The sequence below is a fragment of the Cyprinus carpio genome, chromosome B3, assembly GCF_018340385.1.
Source record: "Cyprinus carpio isolate SPL01 chromosome B3, ASM1834038v1, whole genome shotgun sequence".
NCBI classification, from domain to species: domain Eukaryota; kingdom Metazoa; phylum Chordata; class Actinopteri; order Cypriniformes; family Cyprinidae; genus Cyprinus; species Cyprinus carpio.
The window spans coordinates 15,711,214-15,732,628 of record NC_056599.1 but is presented as its reverse complement, the minus strand read 5'-3'; the positions used below and the strand labels follow the sequence as shown (position 1 = coordinate 15,732,628).

General features: G+C 38.4%; 1 protein-coding gene across 1 annotated transcript; it reads right to left on the bottom strand.

Annotated features, from left to right (window-relative positions):
- Positions 1 to 69: 69 nt before the first annotated feature.
- On the bottom strand, positions 70 to 21,097 carry LOC109045267 (multidrug resistance-associated protein 1-like). Its single transcript, XM_042719872.1, has 31 exons — positions 20,753 to 21,097; positions 16,696 to 16,872; positions 16,081 to 16,206; positions 15,035 to 15,172; positions 10,778 to 10,903; positions 10,609 to 10,670; positions 10,377 to 10,508; positions 9,921 to 10,127; positions 8,442 to 8,619; positions 8,205 to 8,366; positions 7,647 to 7,739; positions 7,138 to 7,341; positions 6,901 to 7,047; positions 6,732 to 6,819; positions 5,628 to 5,697; positions 5,379 to 5,505; positions 5,119 to 5,295; positions 4,796 to 4,963; positions 4,104 to 4,287; positions 3,951 to 4,023; positions 3,752 to 3,869; positions 3,239 to 3,446; positions 2,825 to 3,135; positions 2,543 to 2,742; positions 2,332 to 2,458; positions 2,129 to 2,230; positions 1,868 to 2,014; positions 1,630 to 1,787; positions 1,375 to 1,542; positions 1,095 to 1,289; positions 70 to 1,008 (listed from the first exon to the last, which is right to left on the bottom strand). Exons 1-31 carry the CDS (start codon positions 20,792 to 20,794, stop codon positions 900 to 902), a joined length of 4,524 nt encoding a protein of 1,507 aa, XP_042575806.1. The 5' UTR covers positions 20,795 to 21,097; the 3' UTR covers positions 70 to 899.
- Between the last annotated feature and the right edge of the window lie 318 nt (positions 21,098 to 21,415).

Below are 21,415 nucleotides of genomic sequence, written 5' to 3'. Positions count from 1 at the left end.
ACAATTTCTGATCACTACTACCAACATTTATTTTACTGAAGCTGTCCAGAAAATAAAAAGAGCATTTTCAAGTTTGACAGTCACTCATGAAGTGTGCATGGAAATGTTATAAATATATACATATATATAAAAAATACAGTACAAAATACATAAATACAGATTTAAAGTTTTAGATTATGGAAGAAATACTAGTATTAATACACATAGACAAATTCAGTATAAGGATGGGTGGGTGTTGCGTTGTTTTTAACATTAAAGGATCTTTCTCACATCATAAATATCTTAAAATAGATGCATCTTTTCACCTTTATGGGAATTTAGGGTTTAATGAGCTGATATAATTAAGAAATTCTTGTAACAACCTGAAAAGTTTCAAGTAGAATTGTGACTAGTTCTGCAGCTGTTACGCCAGGATCTACAACAATAAACTACAAATTTTCACTTTGACAGCAATTTTGAGGTGGTGAACATGGCAGTGCACACCCTCTGACCATCTGAAGTGTGCATTATATTAACCTACTGAACACCTCTATGGTAAGATAACGTTACTCAAGTCTAAGTATTCTGAGATGAGACTGTTGACGACGTGAGGGAATCAGTCTTTTCTATTAGCACCTCAGATCTTGGTTAAAGAATCAGAAGGAGAATGCTGAAGCACACCACTTCTTGTAATACTGGAGAAAACGTGGACACCTGAAAAGCTACTACTGGCGAAACCTCTTCACCCTGAGCTTTGTGCTTCTCTTGTTTGAGAAGGCAAGATATGCCCTTTAAGTTCTGTGATGAAAAGTTTCAGGTAGTCTGAGCAGGTGTATTGGTGAGATTTCTGCACCATTTTTATAATCTCTCCTGAGTGAAGAGATGATTTTGTCATTGATGGTTCCTCTGGTATTGAAGGTTCACACTAGCCCAGCCTCCCGGCACATTTGATAGAACTGACCACGCTGAGAGATCAGATTATTTGGAGAGTCCATTTCTGTGATGTGCCCTCTGTCCATCACAATCACCCTGTTTGGGAACATTTGAATAGGGTTTAAATGTTGTCAGGAATCATAATCATATTCTTAGAAATAAACACATGCTCTTTGTTATACCTAGTGTAGTCCATGATGGTGTTGAGACGGTGGGCGATGGTCAGAACGGTGCAGTCCTCAAACTGAGTTCTGATAGTGGACTGAATCAGATTGTCCGTCTCCAGGTCTACAGCCGCAGTGGCTTCATCCAAAACCAGAATCTTGGTCTTCCTCAGGAGGGCTCGGGCCAGGCAAACCAGCTGCCGCTGACCCAAACTGAAGCCCAGAATATCCGGTCAGAAACAGTCCTATCAGATGTTATTAAAATGATGAGTAAACACTGCTGAGAAGGGGTTTGTACCTGAGATTCTCTCCTCCCTCTGAACACTCATGGTTGAGTTTGTCAGGCAGGCCAGATACAAAGTTCTTGAGATGTGCGAGTTCCAGAGCTCTCCAGACCTCCTCATCATTGTAGCCATCAAAGGGGTCCAGATTCATACGCAAGGAACCAGAGAACAGCACTGGATCCGGGGGAAAAAGGTTGAAAATAAAACACTCATTTTTTTTTTAAGGTTTTTCAAGGTATTCGATCCTTTTTTCCATTTTCAGGTGTACCTGTGGGATAATGGTGATACGAGACCTCAGTTGATGTAGTCCAATCTCTGCAATGTTTATCCCATCTATGAAGATCTTTCCTTTTGCCGCCTCAAGGATCCGGAAGATTCCAAGAGCAAGAGATGATTTTCCGGCCCCTGTTCTTCCCACAATTCCAACCTGAATAGATTCAGTGAATCGCTTAAAATGTAATAAAAAATAAAGCACAAATATGACACGTATTCAGATGTTATATTTACTTTCTCTCTCTCATTGACACTGAGAGAAATTTCCTTTAAGGCCCAGTCAAGACCCCTGCGGTACTGAAGTCCATATTCCTGGAATCCAATGGATCCGGATTTGGGCCAGTCTGATGGGAGTGGACTGTCCTCAATTGTCCATGGTGCCTGCGACAACCCAAGACTAACTTAGTGACCTCAAGAATGAACGTAAAAATATACTTTGGTCAATTTACATAAAGGAATTCATTGGAAAAAAAACACCCTTCAGACCAACATTACCTCTTTTGTTGTTTCGGCATATTCCTTCACTCGCTCAACAGACACAATGTTGTTTTCTACATCTGTCCATGCCCGCACAATCCAGCTTAAGATCCCAGTTACCTGCAATGTAATTTTTCTTGAGAAGTTGTTGCCTAATAGGCTTGCCTAACATGTGTGGTTGTCCAAAGATTTTTTGAAAGACTTTTTGATGAGTTTCATACCTGGAGAGAGTGCGACACAGCCAGTCCCACGATTCCAGGGCTTAGAGTTGCCCTTCCCATAACAGAGAGAATAGCTGCAGCAAGGACCAGCAAGTTACCAAGGAACTCTAGATTTACTGCAAGCCACCTATTGGAATAACATTAAAGATATTGTATAGAGTTAGACAGGATTACCAGAAACAAAAATGAATAAGCCAAGACTAAATCTGACCTGGTTGCCACAAATCTTGGGAAATAGGATGTTTGATTGTGGTCCACTCGGCTGTTAGCCAGTAGGATAAACCTAGACTGTTCTCCAAAGGCCCGAATCACACCGGCTCCTTGAACGGTCTCATTGAAATGAGTATAGATGGGTGATCGACTCACCGACTCCAGTCTACGCAACTGGCAGGATGTGGCCACATAGAAGCTCTGAAAACACAGCAGAATAGATGTCAGACTTGTGCTCCTTGTTATGATACTCTGGCATGCTGAGCAATCTCTAGTAGCATACCTGGATAAAGGCATAGAGCAAAGTCAGTGGCAGTATGATAACTCCTGCAAAAGGAGTAGCCATCAACACGATAATGCAAACCTCCAGAAGTTTGAACACATAGCCCAGCATCATCTTCAGGCCATCAGGGATCATGCAATCAATGGCGTCTATCTCTTTAGAGAAACGATTGAGAAGGTTACCACTGGGTGTACTCTCAAAGAAGGACATGGGAGAATGAAGTACATTGTTGAGAAGTTCCAAATGAAGATGCCGGGATGCAATTATTCCTCCAAGTGAAATGGCCACAGTAGTGCCAAATATTGCAATTCCTGCAATACAACAACACAGTTAATGATCAAGAACAATACCATAAACAATAAATAAAGTCCAAGGATGCTCAATGAGGGTTGAGGAACATGAGGAATTTCGAACCTTGTGCAAAGCCGAGAGCTCCAAAAACACCAAGCTTCAGATCTGTGTCGACCTGTGTTCCATTTACAACTGGTTCATCTGCCCACAGGCTTAGCCAGTAGTTGTAGGCCAGTGAGGCAGCTTGCTGGAATGCGTAGAGGAAGATTATGGGGATGATGAAGGCCAAGCCGATGGTCCTGAAGTATTCCACATACATCTCCAGTTTCACCTACGTGTGACCCATTATGGAGAAGAACGTGTGAGGAACTACACTCTGGATGATATGGTGCACTTTCAGGCTATGTTATGGTGTTTGGAACAATGAAGCTCAAAGCCCTGTAATCAGGGGTTAAAATTAGATCTCTGTGGCGACATGAGAGCATCTGAAACACTTGTTGCTGACCCGTAGCTGAACTTTAAAACTGACCTGCCACTCTAAATCTTTGGCCTTTGATATTGAGTTACATGTGAAAGTATATGTTGATGTGTCTGTCCATTGTTTGAAATGTCTGGGCATGTGGCTGTATTACTTACTCGCCCTGTATGAGCTTTATCAGCATGGGTGAGTCTCCCAACTTCCTCCTGGTCCTGCTCCTGTTCTGTGTCAGATATGGCCTCCATGGTTTGTATACTGGCACTTCCCATGTCTCCGCTTTATTAAACAAAATTGACAGAAAGGTAAATATGTGCTCCTCAATTTGCATTTTCATTATCAAAACATAGTGAGTTTTACCTGATGAGTTGCTCCTGGGAGAGGTCAATAGAGAAGTCTGTCATGCTGAGACGAGATACTGATTTTCTGGTCCCTAAAACAAGGTGAATCTGCATATTTAACTGTGTCAACATACAAAAGTGTTGTCATCAAGCACTCATTCTTTTAGCTTACCTCTGTGGGTGGCACTTTCCTTGCGTTCGCACACGGAAAAAGCTTTAACAAAGTCTGCAAAGGTGTTCTTCCTACTTAAAAGCTCGGCATAAGAGCCCATCTCCGTGATTTCTCCATCCTCCATCACCAGAATCAGGTCAGCCTGGGGCAGGAAGCTCAGCCCGTGGGTCACCAGAATACGTGTCTGTTTTAGCAAGCATTGGAGAGCATCATCAAGCAAGCTATTTAGTTTGCTATTTTAAGCATGAAAGGTTCCCTTTCCATTCAAAATCTGGAAATTTGAAACCTTTAAAACTTTTTAAAGATTTTTCAAAAACAATTTTAATTCTGCTTCCTTACATTCAAATTAAAATTGTGATTCTGCATCCTTTTTGCTCTATCAATTTAGAATGTAGCATTTCACATATTAGATTTTAAAGGGATAGTTCACCCAAAAATGAAAATTCTTTCATTATTTACTCACCCTCATATTGTTCTGTAAACGTGTAAGACCTTCATTTAACTTCAGAACACCAAATTAAGATATTTCTGATTAAATCCGAGAGCTTTCTGACCCTTCACAGATCGTAAAGTTGAAGGTCTTACAGATTTGGAACGTCATGAAGGTGAGCAATTAATGACAGAATTTGAATTTTTGGGGAGAACTAACCCTTTAAGCTCACATCTTATCTTACTCATGTTTTAATGTTTACCTTATTTTTAAGAACACCATTAGGTCCGATGACCTTTTCAAAGATGTGCTGTCCCACATGTGCATCCACAGCTGACAAAGGATCATCCAGAAGGTAGATATCAGCCTTCCTGTAGACTGCACGTGCTAGACTCACTCGCTGTTTCTGACCTCCTGACAAATTCAGACCCTGTGAACATTGTAAAAATGTAATGGGAGTTTAGTCATGACCCTGCTGATACCCTGCATATTTGGTGTTTAAAAAAGAAATTCTATTTAAGACCTTTTTAACTTCACTGTTCTATCATGTCTGCTTTGTAAGAATCATTCATAGTCTATTTTTACCTTCTCTCCAATCTCTGTGGCATCTCTTGCAGGTAGGATCCCCAGGTCTGGTAGAAGAGCACAGGCCTCTAACACACTCTGGTACCAGCTGTCTTTCCTCTCATGTCCAAACAAAATGTTGTCTTTGAGAGTGGCGTTCTGGATCCATGCTTGCTGAGGCACGTAAGCCACAGAGCCCTGAAAGAAAGTATTAGAAAATTTATATGAGGAATATGTGAATGATGCCAATATATTTTTAGTAATTTTTCTGAATGATTTACCGATACTGTGACGTGGCCACTTTTCTTTTCCATTTCTCCCAACATTGCAGACAGAAGAGAGGATTTTCCACTGCCCACGTGACCTACCACAGCCACCAGTGAACCCCGCTGCCCTTTGACATTGATCCTGCAGAAATGAACCATTGCCAGATTATCATCTTTATATGTTTAGGAATAGTGGACCTACTGAGATCTTTCAGCAGTTATTTCAATTTACAGTAAGGGATAAATATATTCAAAGGCATCTACCTCCTGAGACATGGTGTGCTATCTTTAGACCAGCTGAAAGTACCGTTGTCAATAACAACACCATCAATATCTGACAAAAGGAGGAAATAAAGAGGTGAGGTTTTTTTTTTTATCATTTACACACTCATGGCCTTCCAAACCTCTATGATTTTTTATACTCTGCAGAATATTTAAAGATTTTGTGTGCTCTATTTAGATAGATACCATAAAAATATCATAAAATATCATAAAACTCTTGGACACTACAGTATGTTTTAATAAATATTGTGAAGACATATAATAGCTTTGTGAGAGAAAGAGACTAAACTCTCAGAAATTAACTTAATCTGAATTTCTATCACAAACCAAAATTAGTCTGATTCAGTTAATTTCTTAAACAGGTTAGTTTGGAAGAAATGTCATATAGGTTTGGAATGACTTGAAGGTGAGCAAATGATTACAGAAATTTCATTTTTAGGTGAACTATCTCTTTAAGTGTGTATTGCATTTGAGGCTCATAAAACAATTCCACAAGTTAATGAGGCAACAGGGTGATGATAATTATTTAGGTTAATACATTTCCATAATTATTTAAAAATCGTCCATGGGATATTATTATTCACCTGGCTCTGTTATTAATGATATTCAGATTCAGAAGCTGAAACATTTTCACAAAAACTTCTCTTTGACCTTTAATATAAAAAGTTGCATTTTTAACAAATCAATTTTAAAATAGGCCTTAAACACAAAAATATGGAAAAGTTATATAAATATAATTACAGCGCCAAAGCTGAAAATCCCCTTTAACCACTGCATGAAGTCATCATGCACATTTCAGCCACTACCAACACCCACCCCATAGCCACACAATTTCCCTGTAGCTTGTCTTGCAGAATAACTGGAAAAAATATTCTTCAAGGTGGGTCTTTTTGGCAGATTAGTAACTCGTTATTTTTGTTTTTGGCATGCCAGATTTTGTTATGCCCTTTTAAATGAAAACTCCACCATCACATTAATAGGGAAAAATCACTGGATTGCTCAACATGTATTAACAATGTTGGCGAGCTAATAAGCTGTTGTATGTCAGAGCAAAGTCTGAAAACAATGACAAGCTAATGCACTCACCAGGATGGTAGGGAGCTCTCTCAACGCTATCCAGTTTCAGCTCGTCTTGACAGAGAAACTTCCCAAGGCGTTTGAGAGAAACCACAGCCTTAGAAACAAGGAAAAAAACAAAGATATCTTCAAAAGTTTCTTCAAAAATATAAAAAGCGTTCAAATATTTGGTGCTTACCTGCATGGTAGTGCTCATTGCAAAGGGGAGTTGACTGAGTGGAGCTTTGAGAATATTGATAAGAGCCATGGACACAAAGACCTTCTGAGCATCCAGAACATGCTTCTCATCAATCAGCACATACACCCCAAACATGGCAAATGCAATCTGAAGGCAAAGTGGCGTACATGATTAAACTCTACAGTTGTAAGGACTATATTAATGTGTTAAGATGACGACGACGATGATTAAATGTACCAAGAAAGTGGAGGAGTTGAAGGAGGCGATGGATATGGAGTAAAGAATCTGAGACTTCTTCAGAGCATTCAGCTCTTTTTCCCGATAGCCAAGAACACGTTCTCTAAAGGCATTCTCCCAGGCATAAAACTTCAGGATCTTTATTCCGCTCAAGATCTCGTTCATAAGCTTAATGCGTCCGTCCATGTACTTCATCTGAACCTCCTGAGAGCAACAAACAGATGCGAATTGAGAATTACGCAAGCAAACTTGTTTACGAGACCAGACAGAAACCAATATGGGCGAGTTTCAATTCTTTGGATGTTTGAGACGAGGCAAATAAAGACATTTCAATTTTACAACGAAGCAAAATCCTGTGGTTTCTACCATGTTCTTAACATCAGACAATCAAAGGGCAGACTGTCCACATGCTCGTGTTTTAAATCATTTTTAGGCATGAAGCAGTTCCTGTCACCACAGCACAAATATCATCATGGAAATTTGACTGAATGGAAAAATATAGACTATACCTGGAGCTTGCTTCTCATTTTGGCAATGAACCCATTCAAAGGGAAGATGAGAATTACAGTGGCGATGCCAGCTAATGCAGATGGACCGAGGCGCTGTACAGGGGTGAGACATTTTAATTAATGCATTTTAGATCTGTGCTCTCAGAAATATGGTGCATAAAATTGGGGTACAACAGGCTGTCACTGGGGCAGTACCCTTAAAAAGTAATATGTGTATCAAAGTTAGTAATAGTTGTACTTGATAAGGTACTAATTTGTCCCAGTACCCCTAAAGCAGGGGTCTCCAAACTTGGTCCTGGAGGGCTGGTGTCCTGCAGAGTTTAGCTCCAACTTGCCTCAACACACCTGCCTGGAAGTTTCTTGTACTCCTAGTAAGACCATGATTAGCTGGTTTAGGATGTTGTTTTATTAGGGTTGGAGCTAAACTCTGCAGGACATCGGCCCTCTAGGACCAAGTTTGGAGACCCCTGCCATAGAAATACGATTTTGTGCATTTTTTCCTACTGTATAACAATCCAACATACTGTAGAAGAAAAATAAACAAGCATCTGTTCACACCTGCCAGAGGAAGAAAAGACACAAGGCGATTTCAATCGGGGCCACCCACACTGCATTGAAGTACACCACGAAATCCATGAGTTTCTGGGTATCAGCCGAAACCAAGTTCACTATCTCTCCAACTGTACACGTTCTGCGGGCCGCGCTGTTGATGACCAGAGACTGTGGAGACCAGAATGTATGTGAGAACCATTATATGCATCTTTGCATTTGCTAGCAAAGCTTTCAAAGGCCTACCTTCCTGTACACTAGGCCCATAACTGCAGTTTTAACCCTCATGCCTACTGAGAAGCATGTATACATGTACTGATGGTTGAACAGGGACTGCAGACAAGACAACAGGAACATCAAGAAGGCAAAGAGGTAACCCTTCCACAAGGGGGCGTCTTCATCCCTCACAAAGCCAAGCAGTAGACTGAAGAACAAGATACACATTGTCATTTATTGAGATACAAACAATGGCAGACCAGTTTTGTAAATACAGTTATTAGTTTAGCTTTATTTTGTTCGTCTGACTTAAGAGTACACCAAACATAAAGAAACCAGAATTTGAACATAATTTATGACTATAAATATGAGCCTTTTTAGACCTGATACAGCTGAGCCTGAACAATATTATCCCCATGCATCAGAGTGCCACAGTTCCTGTGGTTCTGGAGCAGTGAACCCACCAATGTGCTCTTGGCTTGTTATATACCAGATGGAGTGGCTTAATTTGATGATCCAAATCCAGTTTCTTCTGAGCTAAAGCTCAGCCACAAAGAATATGATGCTGCAATGAGCAGACTCTCCTAAGTGTCGTGGACTCGTGGTGCATGGGACATAATTAACAGTGTGTGGCTGCACCACAGCAGGATGTGCTGTTTTTCCTGTCTGTGACGGGAGTTCACACTCCAAGCTGAGAAAGGGCAACAAGTTCACTTTACAACTGTGTGCTAAAGGTCTTGCTCTTCATTTGCACCCAGGCATGTGTTTTCTTATAAAATAACATACAAAACTGGCGCTTTGATATGTAGATATATCCCAGATGCAAAAATATGTTTTAGTCTTAACTGAATAAATGATTTTAAAGCATTAAAATTATTCAAATTTTGACATTTTTACAATCAGTAACTGCACAATACTAGAATTTGTAGTACAGTAAAATGTTATTTTTGTACACCTACATAGACTAGATTTATTAGCTTTTTAAATATTACTTTTATTCATCAAAGATATGTTAAATAGATTAAAATAACATTAAATACATTTATAATGTTACAAAAATGAATTTCAAATAAATGCTGTTCATTTTTAACCTATTCAGTAAAAGAGAAATAAAAATGAAATAAAAATTGTGGTTTCTACAAAAATATTAGGTAGCACAACTTTCATTAATGATAATACATTTTTTGATAATCAGTTCATCATATTAAAATTATTTCTGAAGGATAATGTGACACTGAAGACTAGAGTAATAATGCTAAAAATTCAGCTTTACCATCACATGAATAAATTACATTTGAAAAAAAAAACCTATATATATATTAAAAAGGTAATATACATTTTTAATGTATTTTTAATTAAATGTAGTCTTGGTGAACATAAAAGGCTCTTTCAAATACATTAAATCTTACCAATGTCAAACTTCTGAACAGTAGTGTATCTTATACTAAATACCACATGCTATATACATTTTAATTTCACATGCCATAACAGCATTAATGCGTCTCTCACCTTAACACTTGTGGTATGGAGAACATGAAAGCATCTTGAATGACCAGACAGAGAGTTCCAGTCAGAAAGTAAGGGCCAAAGTTTTTGGCTAGCGTCCGGAGCAGACAGAAGCCTGAGATTTGTTCTTTATGAAGTTTTCTGAGCAGCTGCGTCTGCTCGCTCAGTTTATAACCAAGAGCTTGTGTTCCATTCAGAGCGCTCTCTTGCCTTGTTTGAGGAAGAAAACACAACATTATTATCCAGACTTTAGTCTCTGGTATATTATTGTGCAAGCATTGTTGCAACAAAGTAAAGAAGTTGTGCTTTAATTAATAATACAAATAAATCAGAAGTTATGAACAGTAGTTATGAACTTTTTCATCACCTCAGGATGGAAGACATGCAGTTAAGCAAAATAATTATTTTCATCACCTCAGGATGGAAGACATGCAGTTAAGCAAAAAGCAGGTGTCTTACTGTTGCATTTTGGCCCATTGCTTGGCCCACTCTTTCTCCAGATCACAAATAATTTTTTCAGATGTATCCTCTTCTCTTAGAGACCAGAGGTCTTCAGCTTGTAAAGGTGAGCGGTAGCCCTTTACCACCAATCTGTGGAGCAGGAATATGTGTGTTTCTAAGTATCTCATGGGTTTTTATTCTGCAGACCATTACAAGAAGTCAATAAAATCAGAGACAAAAATATGACTACCTGCCGTACCACCAAAACAGTACTTTTGAAAGGAAAGAAGCATCCTCAACTGGACATGGGTTCTAGTGGGAAAAATAGTTTGTGCAGGTATTATTTTTTTCACCATGTTTCAAATATTGATTTAATAATTAAAAAAAGAAAATCTATCATAACACAGAAGACACTGTACCTTTACATAGACGGGTTTAAGAGTCACTGGGCGGTGATCAGCGAAACAACTGAGGATGAGCTGAGCCAACTGGAGAGAGAAGAATGTGAAAAATGCCACGAATCTCATCGCATCTGCAGAGAAACCCTGTAACACACATTACTGGTCATCAGCAGAATGTAGACAGCAGTGTGGAGCACTCGGTACACTCATTCTACAGCACAAATGTTTCTTTTTTTTCAGTGCTTTATTGGTATAATGTTAGATAAACTAGTATATAACATTAATTAATTGTCAGTCCCTCCTCTTTAAACTGCAGTTTTGGCCCATCACACCACAGAATAAAACCAACATAATCTTTGATATTAAACTCTTTGAGATTTGATACCTTAAATGTTGCACAATCAAATGGACAGTGTGTGTGTGTGTGTGTGTGTGTGTGTGTGTGTGTGTGTGTGTAACTGTGTGTGTGTGTGTGTGTGTGTGTGTGTGTGTGTGTGTGTGTGTGTGTGTGTGTGTGAACCCTGGACCACAAAACCAGTCAAAAGGTTTTTTTTTTTAATTGAGATTTATACATCACCTGAAAGCTGACTAAATAAGCTTTGCATTGATGTATGGTTTGTTAGTATAGGCCTTTAAAGCTGTCCAAATGAAGTTCCTAGCAATGCATATTACTAATCAAAAATTAAGTTTTGATTTATTTACGGTAGGAAATTTACAAAATATCTTTACTTAATATCCTAATGATTTTTGGCATAAAAGAAAAATTGATTATTTTGACCCATACAATGTATTGCTGTCTATTGCTACAAATATAACCGTGATATTTATGACTGGTTTTGTGGTCCAGGGTCACAATATGTGTATGTATATTGAAAAACCTTGACCTAAGCAGTAATAAACACTTGTTTTTTTGGACAAATTGAACTATGTGACAAATGAATGATTAAATAACGCTCAATGTTTTGATTCTCCCCTTCTGTGAAGACGACCAACTAGGCACATGAGTGGTGTATACACATTTGCCAGGGATTTCCCAAGGAGTCATAACCACATAAGCTGCATGCTTCCTGTGGGATCAGATCCATATTTTCTCTTCCGTCTGCCCAAGCACCAGGACTGATCTGAAATCAGCCACCCACTTTGTCTCACCACAGTGTGCGGAGGTGGGACTGGTGGCTGAAGTGGGGAGTGTTCTTTTGGGGATGTTGCCTGCTGTTCCCCTCCCTTCCTTTCAAAGACCTCAGCTTATTATAATGACCTAAATGTTCCATCAAACCAGGATTAATGACTCAACAAACCTTTTTATGAACACTTCTAAACAATGGTAAAACATACAGACCACAGACACATATTTATGCCAATGGACCCAAACTCTTCATTCACATCTTCTAAGAGTATAATGGTGGTTGATAATAGTATTCAATAAGCATTCAATTGCAACAACCGGACTTCATCTAAAACTACCAAAACTTGCAGATGATCTATGAGGCAGCGCATCTGCTTTTCAATCAGCCAAATGTAGCAATTTGACTATTTATAGAATTCTACTTATAAAATTCTAAAGTATTTCTACGTATAAGTAACGCTTCTGTTTGTATTATTGTTTTACAGTGTTCTCAGTTGTTGTTCGGGACAAAGTTTCACCATGTTGTGTTTGACCTGTTTGTGTAGTGCTCGATACAAGGTTCAAAATTTGTTTAAGAGAAAATATGCTGAGGTAAGGGTTTTAGGTTCAAAACAGCTGGCCTGCCAGAGGCCTGGAGCCACTAGTGAGTGTTTTACAGGGGCCACCAAGGGCATCCATGCCTGTGGGCTTCTGACAGAAACTGTGTCAAATGGCCACGATGCGAGAGAAAGTGGCAGCACAGGCCTCTTTAAGAATATGTAAACACAAGCTTCATTTACTCAAATGGTCACAGTCCAAACTCTGGACACCACAATGCTGGATACTATGATTATTTGTCCGCCACACTGTACGCTTAAACAGTTTAAAGAAACTCAAATTGGTCAGGGAACATATCCTCCCACAGTGTGGTATGAGAGGACCAAGCACTAGTTGTTTTGCTGTTGCTGTTGGACCCACTGCCCATTGGCAGAGGGCTCATTTAGGTCACAACAGATCCCACCACAAACCAAGCTTCAGTTCCTATGTAAACGTATGGGCTGTCATCACTGAGTCATTATTGTTTTTTATATTTCCTTACTGTATTTTTACTTCCTTACTGTACTTACATTTTAGTTCAATTATATGTTTTCAAACTTCCACTTTTACTTCAGTATATTCCAAAGCATAATATCTTACTTTAAACTCCACTACATTTCACTGAAACGTCATCTTGAACTGAACTGAAGAGCCGCCATGAGACAAAATAATGATCTCCAACTCGTGAACAAATGAACTTTTGAAGCGTTTGAATTATTTGAACTGATTACTTTCAAAGAACCCGTTGAATCAGTTACCAAATTTCAGTGAATGATTCGGGAATCAGCTGAATCAGTTCACAAATCGCAAAGAATGATTCACAAGAGTCATCAATAAAATGAATGATGAACCAAGGTTTATATGATCTCCAGAACTTTAAAGTCTGAAGGATTAGACTGATAGCTTGAAAAGTAAGTTGCTAATGCTGAATTTAAGTCTTAAATATGAAATATGAAACTCATATTTGATTATTTATGACTGTACGTCTGTGAACTAAATGTGCTGTGAAGAAGTGATTGAATGAAATGCTTGAATGGCTACTTTAGGTACAGCACAAATCAATGCCTTAAACCTTATTGCGAAGTGTAGCCACGTATTTAGTGATATATATGTAATAAAATATTAAACATATATTTATAACATTTTATAAAGTAGATCTGGTGCATTTGTTGTGTGTCTTACACTAAAGGAGAAGTGTTTTTTTAAATGTTGATATTTTGTTCATTATTGTAAAGTGAATTGCCTATGGGTCCATTTTGTTGCCACACTGTCATCACTATTCATCAGTTCTGGTTGCCACATGATATAAATATGTTACAAAATATGCACATAGCCTTAAAGATTATACATTCCACATTCAGTATGTGTGCAAACTGTGCAAACTCAGTTACATGTATATTTCCCTTTCCAATGTCAAGACGTTGATTGTTGCTTCTGTGACAAGATGCAGTGAAATAATTATGGAGCGGGAGCATCACAGCAGGCCAGAGACAGAAAGACTGAGGGGATCCGCAGACATATGCGGTTTCTCCTATCTGTCTGGAAAAGCACCAGCGCTGATTGTGACTGGTCTCAGCACAGCCTCAGCTCCAGACAAAGAGGGCATTGAGGGAAGGGGAAAGGGAAAACCGACAGGCTGCCCAGACGACAGTGCTGAGAACAGCACCATCTGTAAGCACTCTGTTTACGCACCGCTGTTTTAGACTCTCAGACACAACACAGATAAATTTAGAGAGTGTTATTGTGTAACATTCATTAAAAAAACCACGAGAGAGCCCGTGTTACGCTTGCATGAATAGAGAATCACACAGCATAGGCATTTTATAGGGCCGGAGATTCAGATTTTAGGGCAACAAGTCAAATTCACTTTTTTATTTTATAGTCTCAAAGCACCGTTAGTGGCTGTTATAATATAAACTCTTTAAATAGGGGTCAAAATGTCTGTGACTGCAAGTATTTTGTGTTTTTTTTCCCGATTTAATCTAGTATTTTGCAATAATTACTAATTATATTGGGAGCAGCACTCAAGATTGAATAAGTCAAAATATCTCTCTTGAGTTTTTTAATCAACTAAAAGATTGGTAAGATCAGAAAGCCTGATGGAAAAAACAGCATTTTTTATGCTGCAAAAGACACATCTCTTCCATCTGCACTTGACCCTCTAATACTTCTCAATTCTATTTGTATTCTATATACTTGTTTCCTTTGTATTATAAAAAACTTGTCCCTCTAACACAAGAACTCTATTATATTCTAATGTATTCTATTTATTTTCTATCTACTTGTTTTTTTATTTAAAAAACTTGACCCTCTAACACAAGCACTCTATTCTATTTCTAAAACTTTTCTATGTACTTGTTTTCTATTTACAAAAAAATCTACTTTTTATTCTTTTTATTTATTATAAAAAAAAAAATAATAATTTGCTACATGCACTGAGGTAGACTATCCAGGACTTGTCACAGCACTTATATTTTGTTGCTCTTTTGATTATTTAATTGCTTCTATTGTCCTCAGTTTAAGTGTGAATGTTACATTTATACAATAGTTGGATATACTGGGAATGCACAGACCTCGTCTATGATGGTTTGTATGTTGGCTCTGAGAGGCACCAGTGAGCAGATCACTGCCAGCGTCCAAAACAGAAAGAGAAAGATGGAGGAACGAAAGCCCCTCAGCCTTTCCAAGTGGATCACCAACACTGCCAGTATCTGAGGACAGAGTGTATTTCGGTCAGTTTGCTAGTCATGGTCAATTTGAGAAATCCAAAACACACTAGAAGAACAGGACAGAATACCATTAGGCAGCTTAGTCATGTTGATACAAAAATCTCTCAACCAAAATCTATTGATTTCATACTAGTATGCAAAGGCTACTGTGCATGTTTAGTCTGTGTCAGGACTTTAAAATTGACTTATCTTGTTGGGCAGATCTGGAAAAAAAAGTAATTTACTACAACCACTGTTGACACTGCTGTCTGCTGTGACCAGAGGTAAAAGAGGCTTATTTATCCTGATCCCTTCAGGAAACTTCTGCCAGACGTCTAGCCACAAAGAGATTTGTTCATTCAAGCTTAAATATAACAGATCATAAATCTTATCCTCTAAAAGAGCCCCCCCCACAAAAAATGTAAAAAATACATAATTCAAAACATATCTTGTGTTTGTGGGGAAGTCGTGGCCTGATGGTTAGAGAGTTTAATTCCTAACCCTAAGGTTGTGGGTTCGAGTCTCAGGCCGGCAATACCACGACTGAGGTGCCCTTGAGCAAGGCACTGAACCCCCAACTGCTCCCCGGGCACCACAGCATAACTTGCTGCCCACTGCTCCGGTTGTGTGTTCATGGTGTGTGTGTGTTCACTGCTGTGTGTGTGCACTTTGGATGGGTTAAATGCAGAGCACGAATTCTGAGTATGGGCCACCATACTTGGCTGTATGTCACTTCACTTTCTTTTCTTAATCAACATGTTGTTAAAGTCACAACAACCATGAATAGAAAAAAAAAATCACTGTCCAGTGTAGCTTGATACCTTATACTTTTACACTGATTACACAACTATGAATATAATTAAAAGCCATTTTTATTTTGGAGGTAGGAGAATAGTAATTGTGTGATTTACCATGGTAAAGCTGCGAATTATAGGGCTCAGGAGAAAGACCATGTGATGCTCTATGTCTCTTCTCTTTTCCACCAGCAAATAGACCATCTCCAGCAAACCAAAGGAGGCCAGACAGAGACCCAAACCCTGCAACACAAACACACGGACATGTAAGCATTAACTGCAAGACTGTGGTGTCATGCCCCCTCCCTTTACTTACACTACTGTTCAGAAGGTTGGAGTTGTACAATTTTATAATGTTTTAGATGCATTTATTTGATTAAAAATACAGCAAAAGATGCATTATGCTATGTTATTGTAATTTAAAATAAATCTATCTGAATATATTTTAAAATGTAGTATAAGTGTTAATTTCTTTCAAAAAAAAACAATTCTGACTGACCCCGAAACTTTTGAACAGTACTGTATGCTCTATTAGAATTGATTTACATAATCATTGTGTTGAACTTGATATGATCTGTTTTTCTTCCCATAGAATCTTTTTACTGCCTGGCTTTTAAATGCTCTGTCAGCCATTTAAACGTTTCTGAGCACATAGCAATAACCTCTGAGTTTATCAGCTGATTGATGCTATATTCAATCTATAGAGGTCTTGATATGACCAGTATGACTCACCGTCTTGGCACAGCAAAGGCTGGATAAAGATATGCGTCCATTGTCATAGAATCTGAGGTACAAGCAGTAGAAAGGGGCACAAACCCAGAGATAGAAGCAGGGGAACCACACCAGTACTGTGTGTTGGAAGCACTGGGTCAGGTCTGGGTGTGCTGTGTACCATGTGACATTCCAGTCCTGAAAACACAATGTTAAACCATTAGCCCTAATTATAAACAACTACTTAAGCACATTTTACATCTTATTAGATTGTATTAATTCTTTGCACTCATTATGTTGTGCAAAAAAAAAAAAAAAAAAAAAAAAAAAAATATATCAGATTCCTTGATGTCCATTCATGTTCCCTAGTGTTTGTTCTGTCCAAATGGCTCTGTGTGTTTTATATCTGTATATAATATCTGTGTGTGATTTATATTTTTCTCTTGCAGGGAGAACAGACATATTGTGTGAAGTTGCACAAAAGTAAAAAAGTAAAATTAGTGTAATAAATCTTCACTGTTTTTCTGTGCTTTGGAAAATAATTTTGTTGCCAAGTGAGTTTAAGATGAGTATTGCTGGATTTGTCTTGGGCATGTAATGTAAAAAAAAAAATGAATAAAAAAAAAATGTTTTGCCTCCACAGATGTACATGACTTGTCACTCTATATATTAAAGGTGCACTATTTTTTTTAGAATTACACATTCTGATTGTAGAAAATTCACAATTTCCACAAATGTAACTTACAAAGAAACAAATACTTTCAATATTTTGCTGTTGTAGACTGATATTTTTTTCCACTTAGAAGCACCGCCAGCAGCAGATCAATTTTCAAAGCACATACTGTAGTGTGTACACAAATTGATGTTGAGTAACAGCTTGTGCACACTGGTTCTGCTGAGTGACAGTTTGAATATCAGAGTAAAGCAAAGCAAAGCTGTGGTCTGTGACAAAAATACTGTTCTGTGCATTTTGATTACATAAAATATGGGCAAAATCCCAGTTTGGCATCATTGCTAAGACTTCTCTCTCAAGCTGAATTTCACAAGTTTGTTCTATTCATAGATCAGTAATTCACACTCTATCTCTTCAGTTATTTATGGCCTTTCTATGTTGGAAAACAGGCTGACGTCCAAACGCAGCTCTTTTTTCTTTCTCTGGACTGATGAGAACTTGCTTGGCTGTGTTTTATGCTGTGGTTATTTCGGCAATGGCACAGCTCTGATAAATACTGCATGCTGGTTGGAAGGAGTCCTGTGTTATGGCAGTATAAAAGAAGTGTACCTTTGGCAAGCCAAAATGTAAAGTCCATATGAGACATGAGAAGGACCATGAGCACCAAACACATCTCTGTGTAAGCTTCTTTGCTCACGCACATACAGCAATACAGCCTGAGGTTTAGTTTTAAATTTTTCTCAGTATATTGTCTTCCTCATAAATAATCATATTTTCTTGGCCTTGTGTATGCCAAACCTTTTTCTTACATGAAACACAAACAAAGCTTTTTCACTGATTGAATTTTTATTTTTAGATTTTTCGTATTGACCAATCATAACGCCAAATCTGCAATTTTGTCCAACAAACAAACCAGACAGAAGAGTAGATTTATGTCGGTGGACTTGAACTTGAAAAATGTTGTGTATTGACGTCTGTACATGGTTGAAACAAGATACCTTCTGATGTTCATTCATGTTTATTTTATGCTATAACTAGTAAAGAGGAAGAGATGATCGGTTCACGTGCCGCTTGAACTGAGGGTCTTTATCTCACGTAAAATAATGAATTCATATGCAATATAGCATAAAAGTCACATGGACCACTTTTATGATATTTCATTCATTCTGGCAAAAAAAAAAAAAAATCACAAAAAAATCACAAAGTTCCTTTTGTGTCCCACAGAAGAGCCTATTATGAATTGGACGTGGTGAGTAAATGATGAAAAATGTTTAAGTGATCTATTTGAGTCTTCTAGCATTTTACCTTTATTTAGACCAGTATCTAAAACCTTGCAAGTGCAATCCAGACACACACTACAGGTTCAAGATGAGACACTCGGTTCGTTACATTGTTGTTTTGGTCAGGATATGTCCTCATCTATGAGGGGGTGTACTGCGGTCTGGGCCCAGGAAGGGAAAGAGATTCTCGTTCACGTGGCAGAGCCTAGTCACAGTCACAGTTTTCCACAAGGAGTTCAATGGAGCATAAAGACACCAGCTTCTACCCGTCCTGCATCCTCTAAGACTATGTTTGCACTGGTCTAAACCCAATGGCAACCACAGTCTCAGGAAGTGATTCAGAGTGGTGTGTGTACCCTTCCTGCAAGTGTAGGAGTTCAGACTGCCGGTCAGCACAAATAACGTTTAAAAACAGTTTAAAAATGACACCGCTAATGTTTGGATTTATTTGGAGGACATTTATGAGAATGGCTTGCAATTCAAAAATCTCTGGTCACTTCTTTTGGAAATGGCCAGTTGGAAGCTAATAACAATCTCTCACGCTACCCATAACAAGTTAGTCTAACTTAAGGTTCAAAAGGTTCAGCCAGATTGCTGCTGTCAGACATGCTTCAATAGACATGAGCTTATGACTTTGACTTCTTCATCTCATTCCACGTTTTCCCAGCTAACGATTTAATATTCTAAGAATGTGGTTCCTATGTACCCATTATGTTATGAAAATGTTATCTTCATAAGTTCTGGAACATTTTCCTTGATTATACAAATGTTCTGGAAAACATTCATTGCGTTACACAGGACTGGACAAAAATACATTCTAAGAACAGTAAAATACAAAGTAAAATGATTAAATAAGCAATTATAACTAATGACACATCAGAGACTATTAAACAAAAGTCCTTTTCAAGGAAAGTTGGTTCGCTCAACGGCCACATTTGGAATGCCTCCGGGCAGCTATTTCAGGCACGCAAAACCAACACAATCTGAATGAGAACGTAACTAAATCTTCAAATACTGCGTTCAAAACCCACATTTACATAACTTTTCAAAACTGCAACAAAAATATGACATGTACGGTTTAATGAATGTTGATTATGGTGCTGAAATAGCATTAAAAATGTGTAGTCCCAGTCATGTCTAAGGACACTGACTGTTTCTATGGGAATGGCAGCTGCAGTGATGCGATGAGTTTTCCAACTGATCATTGGCTCTTTTATTTATAAGGCGGGATTTTCATTGTATTGGCGGTTGCAGTTTCTCCCATTCAAAGAAATAGACATATTGAACTGTCTTGTATGTCTGATAATGTATAAATCATTTTCATGTTAACATTGTATATCTGATAACATTGAAAGATTGTTCTGTTAACATTACTGCAAGAACATTTAAGTTACAGATTTAGAGAATGTCCTGAGAATGTTTCATATTAGCTGGGATGCAAATGTAGCATTTTGAAATCATTCTCAGAATGCGGTCAGTTACTGATTGAATGTGCATCATCTGTTCCATCATCATTGTGAAATGGTAAATATTGCTAAATGAGTATGCAGTACCATGGAGAACCTTAGTGGGCACAGGGCCTGGGACAACATTTGTTTGGCTCTTTCACACACACCAATATCACTACACCTGATTTTAAAGGACCTACTATACTATCCAAAATAAGGAGTGCATTAATCTTTTATTATTACCTGAATTCCAACACTGGTTATCATCCGATCTGTATCATTGTTCAAAATATGGGATAAAGTACAGTTACATGCACTGCACTCTTAATGATAGCAGAGTACAGCTGTTTGAATGTAAACACCCTGAGAAGTTAAAGCACATTTAAGGTCCCGCATTCAGTCTTATTCAATGAATCATTGGTTGAAAAATGCATGACTCACCCCAAATGACTGTTACTGTCAAAAACCATGATCACTTACAAGAATAAAGGAGCATAAATAACAGAAATGGATGTCTAGGCACAGTTTGTGTTATCTCACTAACAAGCAGTTATTTTTTTTTTTAAAAAAAACCTTCATATCTGTTGAACTTCTTAGGTTTTAAATGGCTATTGAATAGATTGAGTTTATCTCATTATAGTTATATATCCCCTCTCCATCAGTTATCTGAGACTCACCCAGAGAGGGTCCAGGCCACTGAGACTGCAGAGGGTGTCCATCCAGGTTCTTCTCTTCTTCACGTCACTTCCTGTAGTAAATCCCTGCTCCCTGAACTCAGCAGTGTCCCAGTCCCCTCTATATGTAGTTTCTGTTGACAGTGTAAGTGTATTTGACAGTAGTTGTGCCTGAGTGTGTGTTTCAGCCCCTTTTTGGTAAGCCAGCCTCCTGTGTTCTGACTTGAATCTTGTCAAAGCTACAGTCTGACACCAGGTTTGTGTAGCTGTCCTGTTTATGAGAGCCGGCCTGCCAGGTGGGTGGAAGATTTGGACTCTGTAAAACTATCTTCCCTGCTCTCTTTCGTCGCTCTGGCCCACGTGTGCCGAGGCCACAGTACCACAGACACTCCCCTGGAGGAGATGAGAGCACCGCAGGCGTGGCCACACCCCTCTCTCCTTCAGGTCTTGCTTCTGTAAACTACCCCAACACCACCCTTCCACCCTTCATGCTGCTTTTTAATGGACAGGGAAAATGCTTTATGGCAAATAAGGAATGTGAGTCACTGTTTACAGGTGGATCTAATGGCATTTTATGTGGGGTTCAATGAGGCTACTGGTATTCTTGACAGAAAGTTATTTATTTATTTGTTCGTCCCAAAAATATAAGAATTCGGATATGATATC